Source organism: Solenopsis invicta, chromosome 5 (assembly GCF_016802725.1).
Source record: "Solenopsis invicta isolate M01_SB chromosome 5, UNIL_Sinv_3.0, whole genome shotgun sequence".
Taxonomy (NCBI): Eukaryota; Metazoa; Arthropoda; class Insecta; order Hymenoptera; family Formicidae; genus Solenopsis; species Solenopsis invicta.
Window position 1 is genome coordinate 8,926,119 of NC_052668.1, and position 20,262 is coordinate 8,946,380.

The 20,262-nt window shown below is 39.7% G+C and overlaps 1 protein-coding gene across 4 annotated transcripts in view; it reads left to right on the top strand.

The window, feature by feature from the left end:
* The window catches only part of LOC105200300 (exocyst complex component 7), a 116,064-nt gene that overhangs the window by 86,782 nt on the left and 9,020 nt on the right, over positions 1 to 20,262 (top strand). For all 4 annotated transcript variants that reach the window (XM_039450107.1, XM_039450106.1, XM_039450108.1 and 1 more), the window contains exon 6: positions 1,309 to 1,569. In XM_039450107.1, the coding sequence (XP_039306041.1) occupies positions 1,309 to 1,569 (261 nt within the window). The remainder of the gene's footprint in view (positions 1 to 1,308; positions 1,570 to 20,262) is intronic.

Here is a 20,262-nt window from a genome sequence, read left to right on the forward strand (position 1 = left end):
TTATTGATTCACGCAAACGCCGCATAACCTCAAGGTAATACTCCTTGTTTACCGTACGACCTCGTGGTAGGAATTCTTGATGCACAACGCCATGGTAATCAAAGAAAACTGTGAGCAACACCTTCACATTCGAACAAACTTGGCGTGCCTTTTTCGGTCTTGGCTCTCCTGGGCTCTTCCACTGGGATGATTGGGCTTTGGCTTCGACGTCATAACCATATACCCATGTTTCGTCACCAGTTATAACCCTTTTGAGCAGATTAGGATCATCATTGACGTCGTTCAACATGTCTTGGGCGATGTTCATGCGATGCTGCTTCTGATCAAAATTAAACAGTTTTGGAACGAATTTCGCTGACACACGTGTCATACCCAAAACATCCATTAAAATTGATTGGCATGAGCCAAACGATATGTTAAGATCATCAGCTATTTCTCTAATCGTGATTCGACGATTTTTCAACACAATTTCTTTCACTTCCTGAATATTTTCCTCGGTTTTTAACGTGCTGGGGCTTCCAGAGCGAGGTTCATAGTTAACATTTTCTCGACCCTCTTGGAATAACTTATACCATTTATAAACATTTTTTTGCTCAAAGTTGACTCACCGTACGCTACTGTCAACATTTCAAGAGTTTTTAAACACTTAATACCATTTTTTACACAAAAATTAATACAAACTCTCTGCTCCATTATTTTCAACAGCAAAAAATCGCCGAGCACGCAAACACGAGTCTAACCTTTATGCCTCTCACATAAAAACAACACATGCTATATAGTCAAAACTGTGAACATATGATCGTGACGAGTGTACCAACACAAAAAAAAAAATTTTGAAATTAGAGTGTACAGAGCGCGCGAAATTCAAAAAGTCACCTTACTTTTTGATCACACCTTGTACTTTTAAAAAAATGACGCCATAATTTTTTGTTAAAGTATGACTTTTCAGTTTTAAAACACCGTTCAAAGTCCTTATAAGTTTTTTGTCGTAAAGATGTGATTTTTAAAGGAAAAGTGAATTTTTGAACAATTTTTATTTTTCTTAATGGTTTTTCTTTTATAACTTCACAATAAATCATTTTTCAGCAATGCTGATAGTGCAGTCACATTTCTAAAATTCTAAATTTTTATTTGAAAAAAAAAATTGTTTAAAAATATTTATTAGATCCAAAGTTATAGCTTCTCAAAGTTGAAAAAGTCTCCTAGATCGGAAAATGTGTTTACGGGATCGGTGTGTTTAAAGGTTAAAGCACTTAAAGTAAGAACTATTATTATTATTTTGACGATAATTGTTTTGTTCTCTTGCAGAAAAGGTTCTTGCTCAATTGAATTTGGCGTTAGTGAGTAAAAGCGATGCATCTTACTCCGATCTTGCTTTACGAGCTTTATTTCGACTGAATAACCATAATTACGTGGTCAATGCTCTCTGTCGAAGTTCTCTTATGGAGCTGCTCCTGCTGGCCGAACCAAGTGCGGCACAAACATATCATGATTTACTTCTCAAAGACAAAACTAATTACGTTACTACGACATTTGCCAAGGCCCGATCTTACCTTGCAGACGAACCAGGTTTGTTATTTTAACATAAAAGTTTCAACGAAACTGTAAATGAAGATTGCAAATACCTAGAAAAAAAATAACAAAGAAAAAAGTCACTAATACTGGCATACTACTTTGTTTTAGGGTATTATTCCTTAAATAAAAACTAAAAATATGAACACATTAGGAAGTGTTTTTTATTAAATTGCAGTTCATATAACATACAGGGTGTCCCAGAAAGGAACACCTAAATATCTCGATGTAAGTTTTACAGAAAAATGTTTTAGACAAAAGTTATATGGGTTAAAAATATTTATTTACTGATCCTATCAGTTTCACCTTGGGTTGAGTAGCTAAGGTCAGGTCAAAGTTACATTGATTTTCTTAAATGGAATACCCCATTTTTTATTTCAGAATTTAATAGCTGGTGTCAAGAGCTTTTCAAAACACTACAAGAAAGTTTATTTTTGTTGAGTACTTTTCGAGTTGTGAAGCTTGAAAGCTACAGTGTACTGTAACTTTTAAACGTCATAATTCGGAAAGTACTTAAGGAAAATAAACTTATTTATAGTGTTTTGAAAAGTTCTCGAAATCGACTACAAAAAAATGCAATAAAAGATATAATGTTAGAGTATCGATAGTTTCCTAATTAAAGAGTATCGGTACTTCCCCAACATTCTATATTTTTTATTGCATTTTCTTATAGTCGATTTTGAGAACTTTTTGAAACACTATAAATAAGTTTATTTTCGTTAAGTATTTTCTGAATTATGACGCTTAAAAGTTACAATACACTGTAGCTTTCAAGTCGAAAAGTACTCAACGAATATAAACTTTTTTGTAGGGTTTTGAAAAATTTTTGATGCCAGCTATTAGATTCTGGAATCAAAAATAAGGTTTTATTTAAGAAAATCAATGTAACCTTGACCTGACCTTGGCTACGCAACCCAAGGTCAAACTGATAAGATCAGTGAATAGATATTTTTAAACTATATAACTTTTGTCTGAAACACTTTTCTGTAAAACTTATATCTCCCGAGATATTTAAGTGTCTTGACCTTTTTAGGACACCCTGTATATACTGTTTTGTAACAATTAATGTTTACCCAACATAAAGAGCATTCTGAAAAATTAGGCCCCAAAACTGGCAGTAATAGTAAAATTCAGGCATAGTTCTATAGAAGTTAGCCACAGAAGATATACAGGGTGATTATTAATGAATGTCCCCACTTTTTACCATAGAAATATGATTTACCGATGGATACGTATGTCTAACATATTATTATATTAGAAATTACAAATGCACGCTTCTATGGTAAAAAGTGGGGACTTTTATTAATAATAAGCTTGTAGAAATAAAAACTATAGAGATTCTTGTCCTAGGGCTGCATTCGTAAACGTTACTCTGTGGGGTACAGGTAAACCTTATGGGGAATGGTCACGTGACCGTGTAGGATCACATTGATATCGGGGAATGACTTGAAGTTTACGAACGATTCTGGATAAAATTTGTGTTTACGTAATCCAAATTTGTCAAAGGCACTTACCATTATTTTAATCCGTTTATTTAAAATATAAATTGTGCGATTACACTAGTACTCAAAAATATTTGTTTATTTTGATTTTTGTATCTCTTTTAAGTATATACCTTTTTAAACTAATTGTACTGTGCGTGCGTGCGTGCGTGCGTGCGTGCGTGCGTGCGTGCGTGCGTGCGTGCGTGCGTGCGTGCGTGCGTGCGTGCGTGCGTGCGTGCGTGCGTGCGTGCGTGCGTGCGTGCGTGCGTGCGTGCGTGCGTGCGTGCGTGCGTGCGTGCGTGCGTGCGTGCGTGCGTGCGTGCGTGCGTGCGTGCGTGCGTGCGTGCGTGCGTGCGTGTGCGTGCGTGCGTGCGTGCGTGCGTGCGTGCGTGCGTGCGTGCGTGCGTGCGTGCGTGCGTGCGTGCGTGCGTGCGTGCGTGCGTGCGTGCGTGCGTGCGTGCGTGCGTGCGTGCGTGCGTGCGTGCGTGCGTGCGTGCGTGCGTGCGTGCGTGCGTGCGTGCGTGCGTGCGCGTGCGTGCGTGCGTGCGTGCGTGCGTGCGTGCGTGCGTGCGTGCGTGCGTGCGTGCGTGCGTGCGTGCGTGCGTGCGTGCGTGCGTGCGTGCGTGCGTGCGTGCGTGCGTGCGTGCGTGCGTGCGTGCGTGCGTGCGTGCGCGTGCGTGCGTGCGTGCGTGCGTGCGTGTGCGTGCGTGCGTGCGTGCGTGCGTGCGTGCGTGCGTGCGTGCGTGCGTGCGTGCGTGCGTGCGTGCGTGCGCGTGCGTGCGACATAAATGAGATTAAACCAGCTCTATTAATAACATCAACATTTATGACATTTGGTTTCAATTTGGTCCAAACGTTCATAGACTTAGTGTGAATGTTTCAAAAACATACATTATTCAACGTTCGAAGTATATTTACCTTTAGACATTTTAAAAATATTTATCTTATGCAAAAAATTTTTTAATTTTTTTTGCAACATGTTGCTTTCGCTAACTTGACGAGCGAAAATTTTGTTTGCATAAGGATTTTTCTTTTCGTTATCTCTGAGAACAAAAATTTACAAAATTTACACGCACTGTATCCGCATTTGGACAATTCCTACATTTAATTGATATATAGAATGTTTTATATATAAAAAATTGCGGTTTTATTAATGTGTCTACAAATTTAGCTAGATGCAAATCTGAAAATAATTTAGGTCATCAATATAATTATGTTGGACCATTCAAACTAGTTTGTGGAATGTCAAAATGTTTTGCATCATTTCAATAATGTTTTGCATCATCTCCTGATACCATCAACTGTACAAGCATTGTTTTCTTTGTTATTACTAAGTCAATTGCGATGCAATCGACAATTTCAAAAATACTTTTATGGAAAAGCTTGTGCGTTGTTACGCATTATGCTATGTGCCGTGGATTATGGGTTATGTGATATGTAAAAATGTATGCTTCTGTCTTATCTTATGTGAAAGGTGTGTTTCTGCACATGACAGGTAAAGTTTACCTCAGTTGTGAGCAGGGTACGTTAGGATTGCCCTGAGTAATTTTTCACATGTTTTCTGAACGTTTATGGATAAAGGTAGTTATTTCATTACTTTTACCTGTCGACTTTTTGAACGAGTTCAGAATCATTTTTACCCTGGGTAACGTTTACGAATGCGCCCTGGATAGGAATCAACTAGAAAATAAATTGATAAATTAAGTAATAAAATATATTTTTATGTATTAAACATAAAAGTTTATAAAATTAAAAGGCTAGAATTGAACCATACCACTTAATGCTTTTTGGTACCTTGTTAGAGGATGTGTTGTATTTGATGCAATTTTTCCTACTTTAAGATATTAATGAAAATATGAAAAAATTTATGAAACATCTGTCATCATAGTAGTTGAAGATTTCATTGTTATTGTTTGTTTTTATAGAAAAATGTACAAGTTTGCGCTGCACATTTATTTCATGTTTCAAATCACAATGAGGAAAATATGAAAAAAGAAAAAATAAACGAAGCAGTTTTTGGGAGTTATAAACATAAAATAATTAATATGAATATATTATCAATAATATGCTCATTATTGTTTAAACTCTGCTATTTATATAAGAAAATAGTGCAAATTTTATTCTCATTTTTCAAAAATTTGTTTTTAGCAAACAGAAAGAAACCATGAATATATAAACTATGATTTTTATTTTTTTAATTTAAACGAATCATGTTTTTATCAGTACCAATACAGTGCAATGTTTAATTTTCGAAATATAAAGTGGTGTGCTTAATGATGGCTGTGCTGGTATTGGTGACTTTTGTCTACTGGTGTTTAAGTTGCATCTGTAATATTGTATTTTGGTCGATTTGTTTGAAACAATTATGTGGAAGTATTCAATAATATATCATTTGTTAATTACATTAAGCAGAGACCCTACCCGAAGTAAAATTTTGGTCTTGTTACTGATAATGGTTACGGTCACCGTTTCTATTTTGGTCTTTTTCGGTTACGGTTAGAGATGTACAATTACCTATTGTAAAATTTAATAACGTATAAAAATGATAATATATAAAAATAATACAAGTATAAATATTATATTATAAAAAATTCCTATTGTAAACAACACTTGTTTAATATAAAAATGTTTAAAAATTATTAAAGGTTCCGGGTCTTTCAAAATCTCTTTTTTTTGTTTTACTTCAACATTCTCAGCAACTTGCAGCGTTAATAGTGATTTTTTCACTGGTATTAATGGTAGTTATCTTTATAAATTAACATATTTTAATCAAATATAAATTAACATAATTATAATTAAATTTTTATAATAAAAGCAAAGAAATAAATAAGTAACTCTACGTAGATAATATCACTATTTATTGAGAACCTAGAAGTAAATATCTACGGTCTTAAAAGTTTAATTAAAATTGTCAAACTTTTTTGGTGCTTTAAAAAAGCCGGAAAAATTGAAATATAATTTTAGCTTCAAAAATTTAGTTTTAACATTACAAAGATCTTATTCTTTTGAATTTATTTTATGTTCACAAATTGAAGGAAAAGTTAATCTTTAAAATCAACTGCATATCTGTGGAGCGTTAAAAATATTAAAAATCGAGATGAAATATAGATGTCGTGTATCTTTTTCTTATTTTTATTTTGTAGACAGAGAAGTCTACATAGCGCTTTTTCGCCTTTTTTATCTGATCTTCAGTATGATCTTTAATAGCATTTTAAAAAATCTGACCGAAATAAACCTGAAAAATATTTTTGGTGTGGTTACGGTTACGGTCGATTAGTCTGCACAATATTTCATTGTTAGTCTGACTAAAATAACGGTTATGATTCAGTTATCGGTTTCAGTTTCGATTTGGTCAGGGTCCCTGGCATTAAGGGAATATTCTCGCTTTTGTGAATAATTTTTATATTTTTTAGGAATTTTTTTTGAAAAACACTATAAACTTGATAAATTTGTTTTTTTATGTTGAATGTTTTTTATAAATTTTATAAATATTAGAAAAGATTTTTAATGAATACTAAAAAAAGCTCGTTTAATTGCACAGCAATAAATATAAATGAAAAAAGGCCTAGAACATATTAAAGTAAAGTTTAATATATAAAATTAAATAATTTCAATAACATTAAATTGGAACAATTTTGACTTAGCGAGTCTTCCTCAACCAATAACAAATATAAATCATGGTAATCAAAATATAACAATGCAATCAACAACATTCAAATGGAATCAAAATTAAGTAAAAAAAGATATTAGTATAATAAAAATTAAAATTTATGTCGTTAAAAGTAAGAAAAAAGATATAAATATGAGAGGAAAGTGTACATATATATATATATATATATATATGGGGCATTCTTATATATATATATATATATATGGGGCATTCTCCGTCAAAAAGGCCACCCCTGTTGCCCATTTCAATTTTTGAGATAAAATGTTCGAAAAGGGCTTAAAATTTTCGTTGAAATGTCTATTTTTCGATGCCGTTTGGCCTTTTGGAAAATTCAAAATGGCGGACCTAATATCACGGCTAGAATGAAAAAAGCCTTTGAAAAAATACATAATAACGTGAATAAATGTGCAAGATATGACGTAGCAGAGGTCTAATCCTTATGTGTAAGTGTGTGAGTGTGTGTGTGGGGAGGTGGGGGGAGGGGGGATACGCGCGCTCATACGCGTGCATGTATAAATGAATCACGTAAAAATTCTTGCTCAACATGGTCTGGCTATCAAGACATTTGCATACAAAATTTCGAATCATTTCATCCTTGTCCTGAAAAAGTACGTCACAAAAAACCTACGGTACAGAAAATATTGTTCTTTAAAAAACATTTTCTCCACAGAATAATAGTAAGATTACTTAAAATTACTTTGAAACTTATACTATACTTATATTCCTCTTTTTGAGATAGTTGATCTATATTAGTCACTTTAACTCTTATGTTTGAAATGCTTGATTTACGCGAATCCCTTAGCCTCTCACATTCGGGATGCTTGATTTATGTGAGTCCCCTTGCCTCTCACATTCGGAGTGCTTGATTTACGTGAGTCCCTTTGCCTTTCACATTCGGGGTGCTTGATTTACGTGAGTCCTCTTGCCTCTCACATTCGAGGTACTTGATTTAAGTAAGTCCCCTTGCCTCTCACATTCGAGGTGCTTGATTTACGTGAGTCCCCTTACCTCTCACATTTGGGGTGCTTGATTTACGTGAGTTCCCTTGCCTCTCACGTGTGTACGTGTGTGCGTGTATGTGTATGTGTATCTGTATATGTAGATAGATGTTTCATGAAATATTTTTTTATTTTTATCCTATATTTCTTACTTTTGTTCTCATAACTGCCATAATATTCCATTTGTATCATTGGAATACCTTTTGATTAGTACTTTATTTTCGTCCACAACTATAAACCCATGATTTTTAAGAATTTGCGGTACAGGCGGTGCAGTTTCAAATCTCTTCTTAAGTTTTCTTTTTACCTTCTCATGGTCAGTTTTTTGTAAATAAAAAATCTTTATGTTGAAATGTTTTTTAGCCCAATTAAAAAGAACTTGAGATGTTAGTATTGCATCCTGTGGTTTAGCAACAAGACTTGCTTTATATGCCTCTCTTTTGAAAGTAGCACCAATGCCATCATAAGCACTTTTACCGTCAGCAGTCGCACTGTAATGCCATTCTGCTTGAATATTGAAATCATGTTTATGATGCAGTAAGTTAGCAATCTGAAATTTATTTTTAAAATGCTGTTTCGCCCCATCCGTCATGTATAATACTCTTTTAAGATTTTTGACATTTTTTAAAATCTCTGGAATTAATAATGTTTGTACAGTGTAAACGGCAGCGATATCGTGTTTCAAACTCTCTAATAAAAATACATTACTCTTGTGCTTCAATTCAGAATTTTCTTTATAATAGTAAATAACAGGAAACACAGTACACTGATCATTGTTGAAGTGAAATGCTTGTGAGGCATTTTGACAAACATATGAATAGTTTTCAGAAAAATCAAACATGACAATTACTTCATCTTCACAAAGATTCTCTTTTTTTTCTGAAATGTAAAGCATTTGTTGTTTGGCGATAAATGAATGAAATTTCATAATTTGTAATTTGTTGCATAACTCGTTTATGAACTCATCAACTTTTAACTGTTGCGTTAATAGAGTTGATCGATCAGTTCCGGTCCATAAAGAACATTGAACATGGGAAATGCATGAATCGTCCAATAGTTTAGAAAGCTTTGTAGAAAGCTCGGTAGTACCTGGGCATTGATCACATTTATCAAGATAGCAATCAGGATTCGATTCCTTACATATAATTTCATTCAAACAATCTTTATAATTGGAAAGTGGCTTGTCTATATTTTCTGTTAGTTTCCGTACATCAATTGCATCAATCATTAACTTGACATTTTCATGGATTGTACAAACACAAACGGAATGTGTTCCAGAAGCCCCAGGGAGTATGCAATTTCTAGGTCTAAGTTTAGCAAATGTACTAAAGCTAACATCATATTTTGGGTTGGATTCTTTAAATAAGGCATGCAGTTCTTTTAAATTTAATAGTAAAAAACGTTTTTGCACTATTATCCGTTTATTATTTATTAAGGAAATGGCATTCTTCATTCCAGGCATTATCCTGCTGTTTATATCACTATTATAAAATTCAATTACTTTTTCAACAGTAGTTTGCGGTAAAACTCTCCCAACTCTTTTAGTAGTATCAGTTAATACGCCATGGTTGAATTTCAATTCCTTAGATTTTTTTGCTAAATATCGTGATGCACCAAATTCTTTTACTATTTTTCTCACACTCCAAGACGACGGAGCTATAGTGAGAATTCGCACCCTTAAAGGATCATTGTGTTTCAAGGTGGAAAATTTTTGTTTAAGACCATCAAGCATTTCTTTCAGTTCAATTTCTCTAGGTGATCGAATGTTATCTTCATTATAAGAAATCTCTAAGTTATCAATATCCATTGTTAATGAGTTTCCATCACATTCCATATTTGTGACACAATCATTAGATTCATCTAAAGACATATCAACATATTCAATCCTACTTTTTTTCCTACATGCACAACAAATTTTAGAATTAGTCGGTATCTCAGGAAATTTGTCCCGAATGAATTTTGGTATCACTCGTAAATCTTTACCACAATGTCCTTTTTCACCAAGTTTCTTGAATGGATTCATACATCTATCTGTACGAGATTTAGCCGACATTTTTTATTTTGGATGTGGTACAGGTAAGAGATAATTGGAATAATTGTAGAAAAAGTAAAAGTCGATAAAGAAGAGACAAAAACGTGAGTTGAATATTCTATTTAACATAAAAAAACTTATTGATTGAATTGCAAACTATAATTAATTAACTCGATAAATTCTGTGACTAATAAATGTATTCTGATGAGGTTCTCTAATCTAAAACAAGACGAGAAAATTTGAAAAATGAAAAAATATTGCTGTGCCTTTTATTCTATATGTGTAGTTTTTTATGTACGAGATATAAGCACTGCCACATCCATCTAGCGGCGATACCGCGTACTACTCGCAGGTGTACGACTTTAAAGATAGATCTTTTGGGTTCATGCAGTGGATATGTCGTCAATATATTCGATTGACTTGTTCGCTATTGACTGTCAATCTTATGTATTTTGATCAACAGATGCTGCTGCATTTTTACGTGATGTTTGCTAACACTATTTGCAATAAAAAAACTGCTTGGCGTTTGTTAACAGTCTGTCATCAATATGTTCGACATTTGCTTACTGTTAACCACTCTGTCATATATTTTACCAAGATTATTGCATATTAACAAAAGTGTGCTACCATAATTGACTATAACAAAGTATGTTTTCTGTTTACGGTTTTTCTACTAACTAATCTGTTGCCAACATTTGCAATTGTAAAAAATGTTATGAGGGATAATATAAGTTTCAAAGTAATTTTAAGTAATCTTACTATTATTCTGTGGAGAAAATGTTTTTTAAAGAACAATATTTTCTGTACCGTAGGTTTTTTGTGACGTACTTTTTCAGGACAAGGATGAAATGATTCGAAATTTTGTATGCAAATGTCTTGATAGCCAGACCATGTTGAGCAAGGATTTTTACGTGATTCATTTATACACGCACGCGTATGAGCGCGCGTATCCCCCCTCCCCCCACCTCCCCCCCCCACACACACACACACACTCACACACTTACACATAAGGATTAGACCTCTGCTATGTCATATCTTGCACATTTATTCACGTTATTATGTATTTTTTCAAAGGTTTTTTTCATTCTAGCCGTGATATTAGGTCCGCCATTTTGAATTTTCCAAAAGGCCAAACGGCATCGAAAAATAGACATTTCAACGAAAATTTTAAGCCCTTTTCGAACATTTTACCTTGTAACATTACGCCCCTCCACTGTGCCGCCACTCCAGACCGACCAACCGTCGAACGCACCGCAGCCGAGCACGTGTATCTTACGTAAGACCCACGCACGTACGATCGGCTTACGTAAGACCACCGCGTGCTACCGCGCACGACCGACGCGCTACGCGCCGCGTTCCGAAAGCGCTCCGACTCTAGCCGGCTCGTCCGCGCTCGCTGATTGGTGCGTCCAGCCGCGCGGAACGATATATAAGCCGGCAGTGGGCAACGTACCAGAGATCCGTCCGAACATCCGATCTCATCGGATCCTTTCCAGCGCTGGGCATACTCGGCGCCTCCTAGCTCGGGGATTCTCGAGCATCTCCTCGGGAACGGGCATTCTCGTTCCAACCTTCCCGCGACTGGTAAAACCGTCGTCCCCGAGGCCGGGTATGCTCGGCCAATCCGATCCGCTCAGCCGCGCGACGGGCATTCTCGTCGCGCAGGCCATCCAATCCGATCAGCCGTGTGACGGGCATTCTTGTCACGCGGCCAATCCGGACCGTCCGGCCGGACGACGGGCATTCCCGTACGTCCGGCTAAATCCGATCCGAATCCGTTGCGCCGTACGGCGGGTATTCTCCCCGCACGGCAATTCCGTTTCCGTACAGCCGGACGACGGGCATTCTCGTCGTCCGGCCACTCCGACCAGACCGTTCCGAGTGTCCCCGGGAATTCTCGGGGACCGTCCGCGTCGACACCGTTCCAGTGTCCGCCACCGTACCTCCCGGGCTAACCCCGCGAGATGAGGCCGAACCGGCCGACCCCGTCGACAGCCCGCGCACAGCGCGAGGGCGTCGAGTACCGAGACCGTAACCGGTCAACCGCACGGGCCAATCGGGCCCCGAGCACGGCATTAGAGTGGACCGCCGCGCGGCCACTCTAACAAACGGATACCGTACGCATAGAGCGTAAACCGAAGCCGTCCGTAGATCACACGACTCATCCGAGTCGTTACATTGCGAGAACCGCGAGTCCGTTCCGACATCGCACGTTCCGCCGCGAACTATGTATATAGATCTATGTTGTTAAACCGAGCAACCCCGCTTGCTACTTCCGCGCGCAAAGCGCCTAGTCACTGTCCGTCCGTTTCCGAATTGTTAAAGTCCTTTCCGTTTAGATATTAAGTACCGCGCAAATACGTTGCGACTGTTCTCTTAAATTCACGCGGGCCGACGACCGCGCAGTTAAGTGCCGCGACACTATTCGAATACCACGTGATCGTTCTCTTGATTTCCCGCGGGCCGACGACCGCGCAATTGAGGGCCGTAATGTTGTACAAGGAGCTCAGTATTATTCGATAACGATATCGGAACTGTATAATTCCATTTTGTACTAAAGTATAGCTAAATATATTTGACCTCTTTCATTTTTACTACCAAAATACGGCATTATCATTTCGACACGAACCCGGACATCTGGCGAGCACATCCGAGCATCCGATCCTGAACCTAAAATCCCGTAACCGACACCGAGAAAGTACCAGCGTTACAACCTCAAAAATTGAAATGGGCAGCAGGGGTAGCCTTTTTGAGAATGCCCCATATATATATATACCGGGTGTCCCAGACCACCCGTCCCACCCGATTTTTTCGTAAACGCGACATTTTAAAGAAAAATGTTTCAGACAAAAGTTGTAGGGTTTTAAAAGATCTATTTACTGATTTTATCAGTTTGACCTTGGATGGCGTCGCCAAGGTCAGATCAAAATAACATTAACTTTTTTAAATAGGACACCTCATTTTTGGTTCCAGAATCTAATAGCTGGTGTGAAGACCTTTCCAAAACACTATAAGAAAGTTTATTTTTGTTGAGTACTTTCCGAGTTGTGAGGCTTGAAAGTTACGGTGTACTGTAACCTTCAAGCGTCATAACTCGGAAAGTCCTTAACCAAAATAAACTTATTTATAGTGTTTTGGAAAGCTCTCGAAATCGACTACAAGAAAATGCAATGAAAAATATAAGCAGAGGACACCGACTTCGCCCATGGTATCACGTTGAATAATGCTTTCTCTCTCGACCCAGCGTCGAGCGAGGAGGATGCACTATCGTAAAGCCCCCCACCACTTTCCGCCCGCACCCCGATCGTCGCCGCGCAGCCTAGACACACGTACGAGCGCGGCTCCGCGTGTGTGCGGCAGCCGAGCGCTAGCGTCGAGAGACACCATTTCTGCCGGTGCGTGTACCTATAGTCCTACGCGTAGAGTTTTGAAGATACCTAATTACCGAGATCTCTAACATTCGGTACAGCTCTATGATGCCGTTTATTCTTGATTTATTAATATTAATCTTCATTTAATGTTGATTATTGTAGCAATAAAGTAATTTTCACGAAAAAGCACCCTTACATACCACTCCTAAAAGTCATTGCTTAGAATTCATAATATTACGCAACTCGTCACCAATTCACGTTTTCTAATAAGCAACCCGGTCGTAAGCGTAATTTGTAGTTATGCCTTACCCGAACGAAGAAGCTGCGTTAATGATGTCAGTTTTGGGTAGAGCTGGAAGTTTTCGAGCAGCTGAAATAATGTGGCGAAATGAATATCCCGATCATACACCACATTCACGCAAAGTTTTCAGTCGCTTACAACGTCGAATAATTGTAAAAGGTATTGTTCAGCCGGATCATAATAAGGGAAGGCAAATTCATCGATCAGTTCGTTCAGTAAGAGCACCTGATGTAATTGCATCTGCCTTTGTAACCCCGAATGATTCTTTAAAGCGACGAGCAAGAGATAGTGGAATAAGTCGAAGCACGATCAGTCGAATTTTTCGTGAAAATTCATTCCATCCATATCGAATGTCACTTCACCAGGCCATGACATTGAACGATCATAGACAAAAACTGATATTCTGTAATTGGATTACTCAACAATTACCTAATTTCCATAGAAGTATTTTATTTTCTGATTAGTGCACCTTTAAAAGTGACGGCGAAATAAACACACATAATTTTCGTTATTGGGCACAAGAGAATCCACATTGGTATCGAGAAATGGATCATCAACGTATCTGGAAAGTCAATGTTTGATGCGGAATTGTTGATACGCATATCGTGGGACCATTTTTCTTTCAAGAGAATTTAAACCGTTTTTTATACGCCGATTTACTCGAAAACGAACTTCCACGTTTACTTGAAGATATTCCACTCCAATTACGTCTAAATATGTGGTTTCAACAGGATGGATGTCCCGCCCACACGTCTGTCATTGCTCGTCATCAACTGAACCGCATATTTCGCGGCCGATGGATAGGTAAACATGGTCCACATAATTGGCCACCACGATCACCGGACCTTACAATTTTAGATTATTATTTGTGGGGACGAATAAAAGACCTTGTATACCGCGAACGACCTACGACTGCAGAAGATATGAAAAACAGAATTCGACAAGTCATTCAGTCTCTAGATACTGACGAAATTCGTCGGGCGACGGATGATTTTCAAAGTAGGGTAACAGCCTGTATAAATGCACGTGGTGGACATTTTGAACATCGAGACTGAACAACATGCGTATGCACAAAGGTGACGGCAAGGGGAACCACCTTATGAAAGCACCCCGACAAAGGTGACGGCGAGGGGAACCACCTTAAAAAAGCACTCCGACAAAGGTGAACGGCAAGGGGAACCACCTTATGAAAGCACCCCGACAAAGGTGACGGCAAGGGGAACCACCTTATGAAAGCACCCCGACAAAGGTGACGGCGAGGGGAACCACCTTAAAAAAGCACCCCGACAAAGGTGACGGCAAGGGGAACCACCTTATGAAAGCACCCCGACAAAGGTGACGGCAAGGGGAACCACCTTATGAAAGCACCCCGACAAAGGTGACGGCGAGGGGAACCACCTTAAAAAAGCACCCCGACAAAGGTGACGGCAAGGGGAACCACCTTATGAAAGCACCCCGACAAAGGTGACGGCAAGGGGAACCACCTTATGAAAGCACCCCGACAAAGGTGACGGCGAGGGGAACCACCTTAAAAAAGCACCCCGACAAAGGTGACGGCAAGGGGAACCACCTTATGAAAGCACCCCGACAAAGGTGACGGCAAGGGGAACCACCTTATGAAAGCACCCCGACAAAGGTGACGGCGAGGGGAACCACCTTAAAAAAGCACCACGATAAGGTGTAAGTACGATCTTGTTACCTACACGTGGTACACCTTAGGTAACGCTAATACCTACAGGCGGCACCGATTATTTCGTTTTTACATTTTAAAAATGTTACTTTGACTTATACCTTTATGCCCAAGATCGATCTCAAGGTCGAATTCAAGATCATCATCAGGTTGATCCCTCGAAATCATGCAAATTTTGTCTGAGCCATTTTTTTGTACAAGCACATCCCTACGTTTTAAAAGGGTGGGACGGGTGGTCTGAAACAGGTATATTTTTCATTGCATTTTCTTGTAGTCGATTTCGAGAGTTTTCCAAAACACTATAAATAAGTTTATTTTGGTTAAGGACTTTCCGAGTTATGACGCTTGAAGGTAACAGTACACCGTAACTTTCAAGCCTCACAACTCGGAAAGTACTGAACAAAAATAAACTTTCTTATAGTGTTTTGGAAAGGTCTTGACACCAGCTATTAGATTCTGGAACCAAAAATGAGGTGTCCTATTTAAAAAAGTTAATGTTATTTTGATCTGACCTTGGCGACGCCATCCAAGGTCAAACTGATAAAATCAGTAAATAGATCTTTTAAAACCCTACAACTTTTGTCTGAAACATTTTTCTTTAAAATGTCGCGTTTACGAAAAAATCGGGTGGGACGGGTGGTCTGGGACACCCGGTATATATATATATATATATATATATATAATATAGTTATGAAAGCTGTTGTATCTCTTACTTTGTGGGTGTGGGTGATTCACAATTAAGCGAGAGGGATATTTATAATGCAATGCCGAGTTTATTGTTACGGGATACAGACAGACTAAAAGAAAAATACTGAATACATAGACTGACTCTCTGGGAAGGCCCGGAAGGTTACCGGATAATATAGATGGGTCAGTGCTCATGAAAAGAAAGGCGGCTTCTTATTGGTCGAGAGAGGTACACGGGTGTAGTGTGCGAAATGCATATGGCGGTAATTCCAAACATAACATTTCCTCCCCTCAACGGAAATTCTCCTGATTAGCGACTTGGAGAGAATCTGTTCGGAGGACGACGATCCCTTGTCGATCTCCGAGGAATAACTGGAGGTGAGGCGTGCCCGTTTCTTATAACGCCTCTATCGGATGCTGTTGATGGGATCTGTTCTGAAATCGTTGTTGTACGAGTCGAAGTCCTTGGTTGTGGCACTGGAGACGGCTGTATTTTTGCGTTCGTAGGTGCCACCGGTGTGTGTGCTTCCGAAGTATCCGGATAGAATCGTACTCGCCGGGGTTGACGGCTTTCCGAATTGTTACTCACATCGGGTGCTGGAGTAACATTGGATTGCTCTGTCATCTTACCTTCTTCATGTCCTCGAATTTGATCTATATGGCGTTTGAATCTTCGACCGTTGTAATCAATCTCGTAATGAAGGTCTCCCAGACGAGTCGTGATAATTCCTTGGATCCATTTATCCATCCTAGGATTTCCCGAAAGGAAATATACGACTTGAGTTGGCTTCAGTGAGCGAAACGTTGGAACAAACTGTGAGTTCCACTTTTGAGTAACTTTTGTGAAGACGTCATCAGGTCGAACCAAATCCAAGCGTGTTCGTAATATTCGACCGAGGAATAGCTGTGATGGTGATTGTTCCGTAGTTGAGTGTGGTGCGATGCGATAATGACGAAGGAATCTGTTTAGATCCTCTTGAAGTGTACTACGAGTAGTCCCCATGGCACGAAGGGCAGCTTTGACTGTCTGCACACTTCGTTCGGCTTGTCCATTGGTGGAGGGATGATAAGGCGCTGTTAACTTGTGGTATTTAACGCCACTGGTTTGTAAGAACGATTTGAATTCAGATGACGTAAACTGCGTTCCATTGTCTGAAACTACAGTGGTAGGAACACCGTGAGCTGTGAATAAGTTATCAAGAATGGCAATTGTTGCAGCCGTCGTCATCGAGTTGGTCGCCTTGACTTCAAGCCATTTGCTAAATGCGTCGGAGACAATCAAGAGCATCATTCCAGCGACGGGACCGGCGTAATCGATGTGGATACGTTCCCACGGTCCTTTGGGGTAGTCCCAGTGATGCTGACGAAACTTTGGGGGAGCATGTGCATGTTTAGCACATTCAACGCATGATTTCGCAGTACGTTCAATTTCCGGATCGGTGCCAGGCCAATAAATAAATGATCGTGCTATTCCCTTCATTTTAACGATACCTAAATGTGCCGCATGTAGATCATCCAGCATTGCTTTCCGTAGCACGGGTGGTATCACGACACGATGTTCGAACACCAAACAATTAGAGGCCAGTTTATAGGCTGACTCCGGAGCTTTGTAACCTGCACGTTCGAGGTTTTGTCCTGTTTCTAGTAATTTGATAATTTTTTCGAGTGCAGGGTCCTTTCTTGTTTCTCGAGCGATTTGTTCCGCGTCGATTGGTAATTGCTTAATTTGCTTAATGATGAAGTGATCGAATTCATCTCCATCGAACTCTTCCTTCCCTCGTGGCGAAGAATCCTGTATGGCGTTAATCGTTGATGATAGTGATGCTCTGGAACAATAATCAGCGTTAGTATTCTCTTTCGTGGATTTGAAAATCACATCAAAGTCGAAATGAGCTAAATAGTCTGCATAATTAGCCATTCTGCTAATACATAGCACCGGTAGCGATTTTTCTGGATGAAGGATTTGAGTTAGTGGCTTGTGATCAGTGATCAAGGTCCAATGACGAGCGTAGAGATAATGGAAGAACTTCTGTACAGCCCAGACGATGGCAAGCGCTTCTTTGTCGATCTGTGGGTATTTCTGTTCTGTAGTAGTCATCGTACGACTGGCATAAGCTATTGGTCGCTCCCGACCATTGCTGAGACGATGTGAGAGTACCGCGCCCAAGCCTGTTTTGCTGGCATCGGTTGCCAAAAGTAGAGGTAGCGACGGGTCGTATGGCATAAGGACTTGAGGTGATATCAATGCTGTTTTGATTTCCTTAAATGCCTTTTCTGCAGCAGGCGTCCATTTGAAAGTCTCCTGACGAAGTATATCTCGCAGCGGACGGTCTCTCGTCAAAAGATCCGGGATGTATGCATTGTAGTATGTGGCTTTCCCCAGAAATAATTGGAGTTCTTCATGCGTTGACGGTTTCGGCGCATCTCGGATTGCCTCAATGTGTTTATCCGATTTGTGGATGCCCTGAGCGTCGATCTTATGTCCTAGAAATTCCACAGAGGGTGATGCGAAGACGCATTTCGTGCGATTGAGTCGTAAACCATGAGAGCGCATTCTTTCCAGCGTTTTTTCCAAGGTTATCATTAGATCGGCAAAGTTATCGGCGAAAAGTAGTATATCATCGAAAAAATTGCGTACTTTAGGAAGATCTTGGAGGACAGACTCCATCCGTCGTTGCCAGATAGCTGGAATATTTGCGGCGCCGTACACTGCGCGTGTCGGTCGAATCAAGCCATGTGTTGGTGTGTTAAGCGTAAGCGCGTGACTGAATTCCTCATCCACAGGAAGATGTGAATACGCATCTGTAATATCGAGATGACAAAAGGTTGTTGCGCCTCTCATTTGATTGAATATTGACTCAGCCCTCGGGATCGGATGTTCATCTATAATGATACGCGGATTAAGTGTTGGCTTGTAATTACCCGTGATGCGGATTTTGCCATTTTTCTTCGTTACAACGTGCGTAGTCGACGCCCATTCTGAATAATCGACTTTTTTGTAGAGTCCTGACTTGATTTTTGCATCGATTTCCCTCGCGTAAGCATCGCGGAGTGCGTAAGGTATTTCACGTGCTTTGGCGAAGACTGGTGTCGCTTCTGGTTTCAAATGTATCTTGACAGGCGGGCCCGATAGCTTCCCTGCTACGTCGTCGAATACATCTTGAAATCGATTCAGGAGTTGATCTAGCTGACCTTTTTGCTCTGCGGTAAGACAGGGCGGTACCGTTGACACCGCGTGAATCCCGTCTGGCGATGAGAATAGTTTTGCGAAATCTATTTCGTGGGTGAAGTGTGAGATCAATTCTCGACCCATGAGCGTATCGAAATTACCATCCACCACGTATAAATTAAGCCTCTTAGTAGTTCGGCCAATTGTGACATTGACTGGCAGTCGTCCAATACAATTGATTTTGTGAGACGTATAACTGGCGAACTGTCTATCAGTTTTCTGCAACAAACATGTAGGCTTAATGGTATGTAACATTTTTTTACTTACGATACCGCAGGGTGCTCCAGTATCCAGCTCCATCTCTAAATTATGGCCATCGATCGAGACATTGATCATTCGTTTCCGTGCTAGGTTGGAAGTGTTGATGTCATTGACCTTGTTGAAGTATTGAATAGAATCGACGTGATCTGCTGGTACGAGTGCGTCAGAAACTTGATCGGATTTTTCTTTCTTCTTGGATCGACACACTGTAGCGATGTGTCCCTTAATACCGCAATTATGACATTCGGCATCTCGGAATTGACATTGACTCCGTGGATGGTCTCTACCACATCCTTGGCATCGCTGGTCCTGCTTCTTTTTTGAGAAGTCTTTCTGCTTGTGTTGGTATTGCTGCTGTCGATTGCGTGATGATGATCTCTGGCGTCCTTGTTTGTTGCCGTGCTTTTTTTTCGGTTGTGTATAACCTAGTTTATGCGTAGCTTCGGGAGCTGGTGTCATCGTAGTTTTAACCTCATTAGCGGTAAGTCGAGTTGCTTCAAGAGTGTGTGCGATATCAAATGCCGCGTCAAAAGTTGCCGGTTTCTTTGCTATAATTTCGTCGCACGTGTCACTAGATTCGAGCCCATGCAATAATTGTTCTATTAGCATTCTGTCGAGAAATTCTCCGTACTCGCAGTGAACTGCACCTTGCCGTAAACGAAGAGCGAAACTTGCTACCGTTTCGTCTTTTTGTTGGCAGATTTTCCGAAATCGGATGCTTTCCGCAAATTTATTTTTAGCGCGATCTATATGGTTCTTAAGGGTATCCCGTATTTGCTCAAATGTGAGATCTTCAGGTGATCGTGGGCTTACCAAGAATTTGAGTGCCTGGTTGAGCTCTGTTCCCATGTGAACGCGAGCGAAGTTAGCCCAATGTTCTTCGGCGATTTTACTTAATTTGAGTGCCCACTCGAACCGTTTAAAATAATCTTCGACGGTGGCCCCATCAGAGGATCGATATTCACTT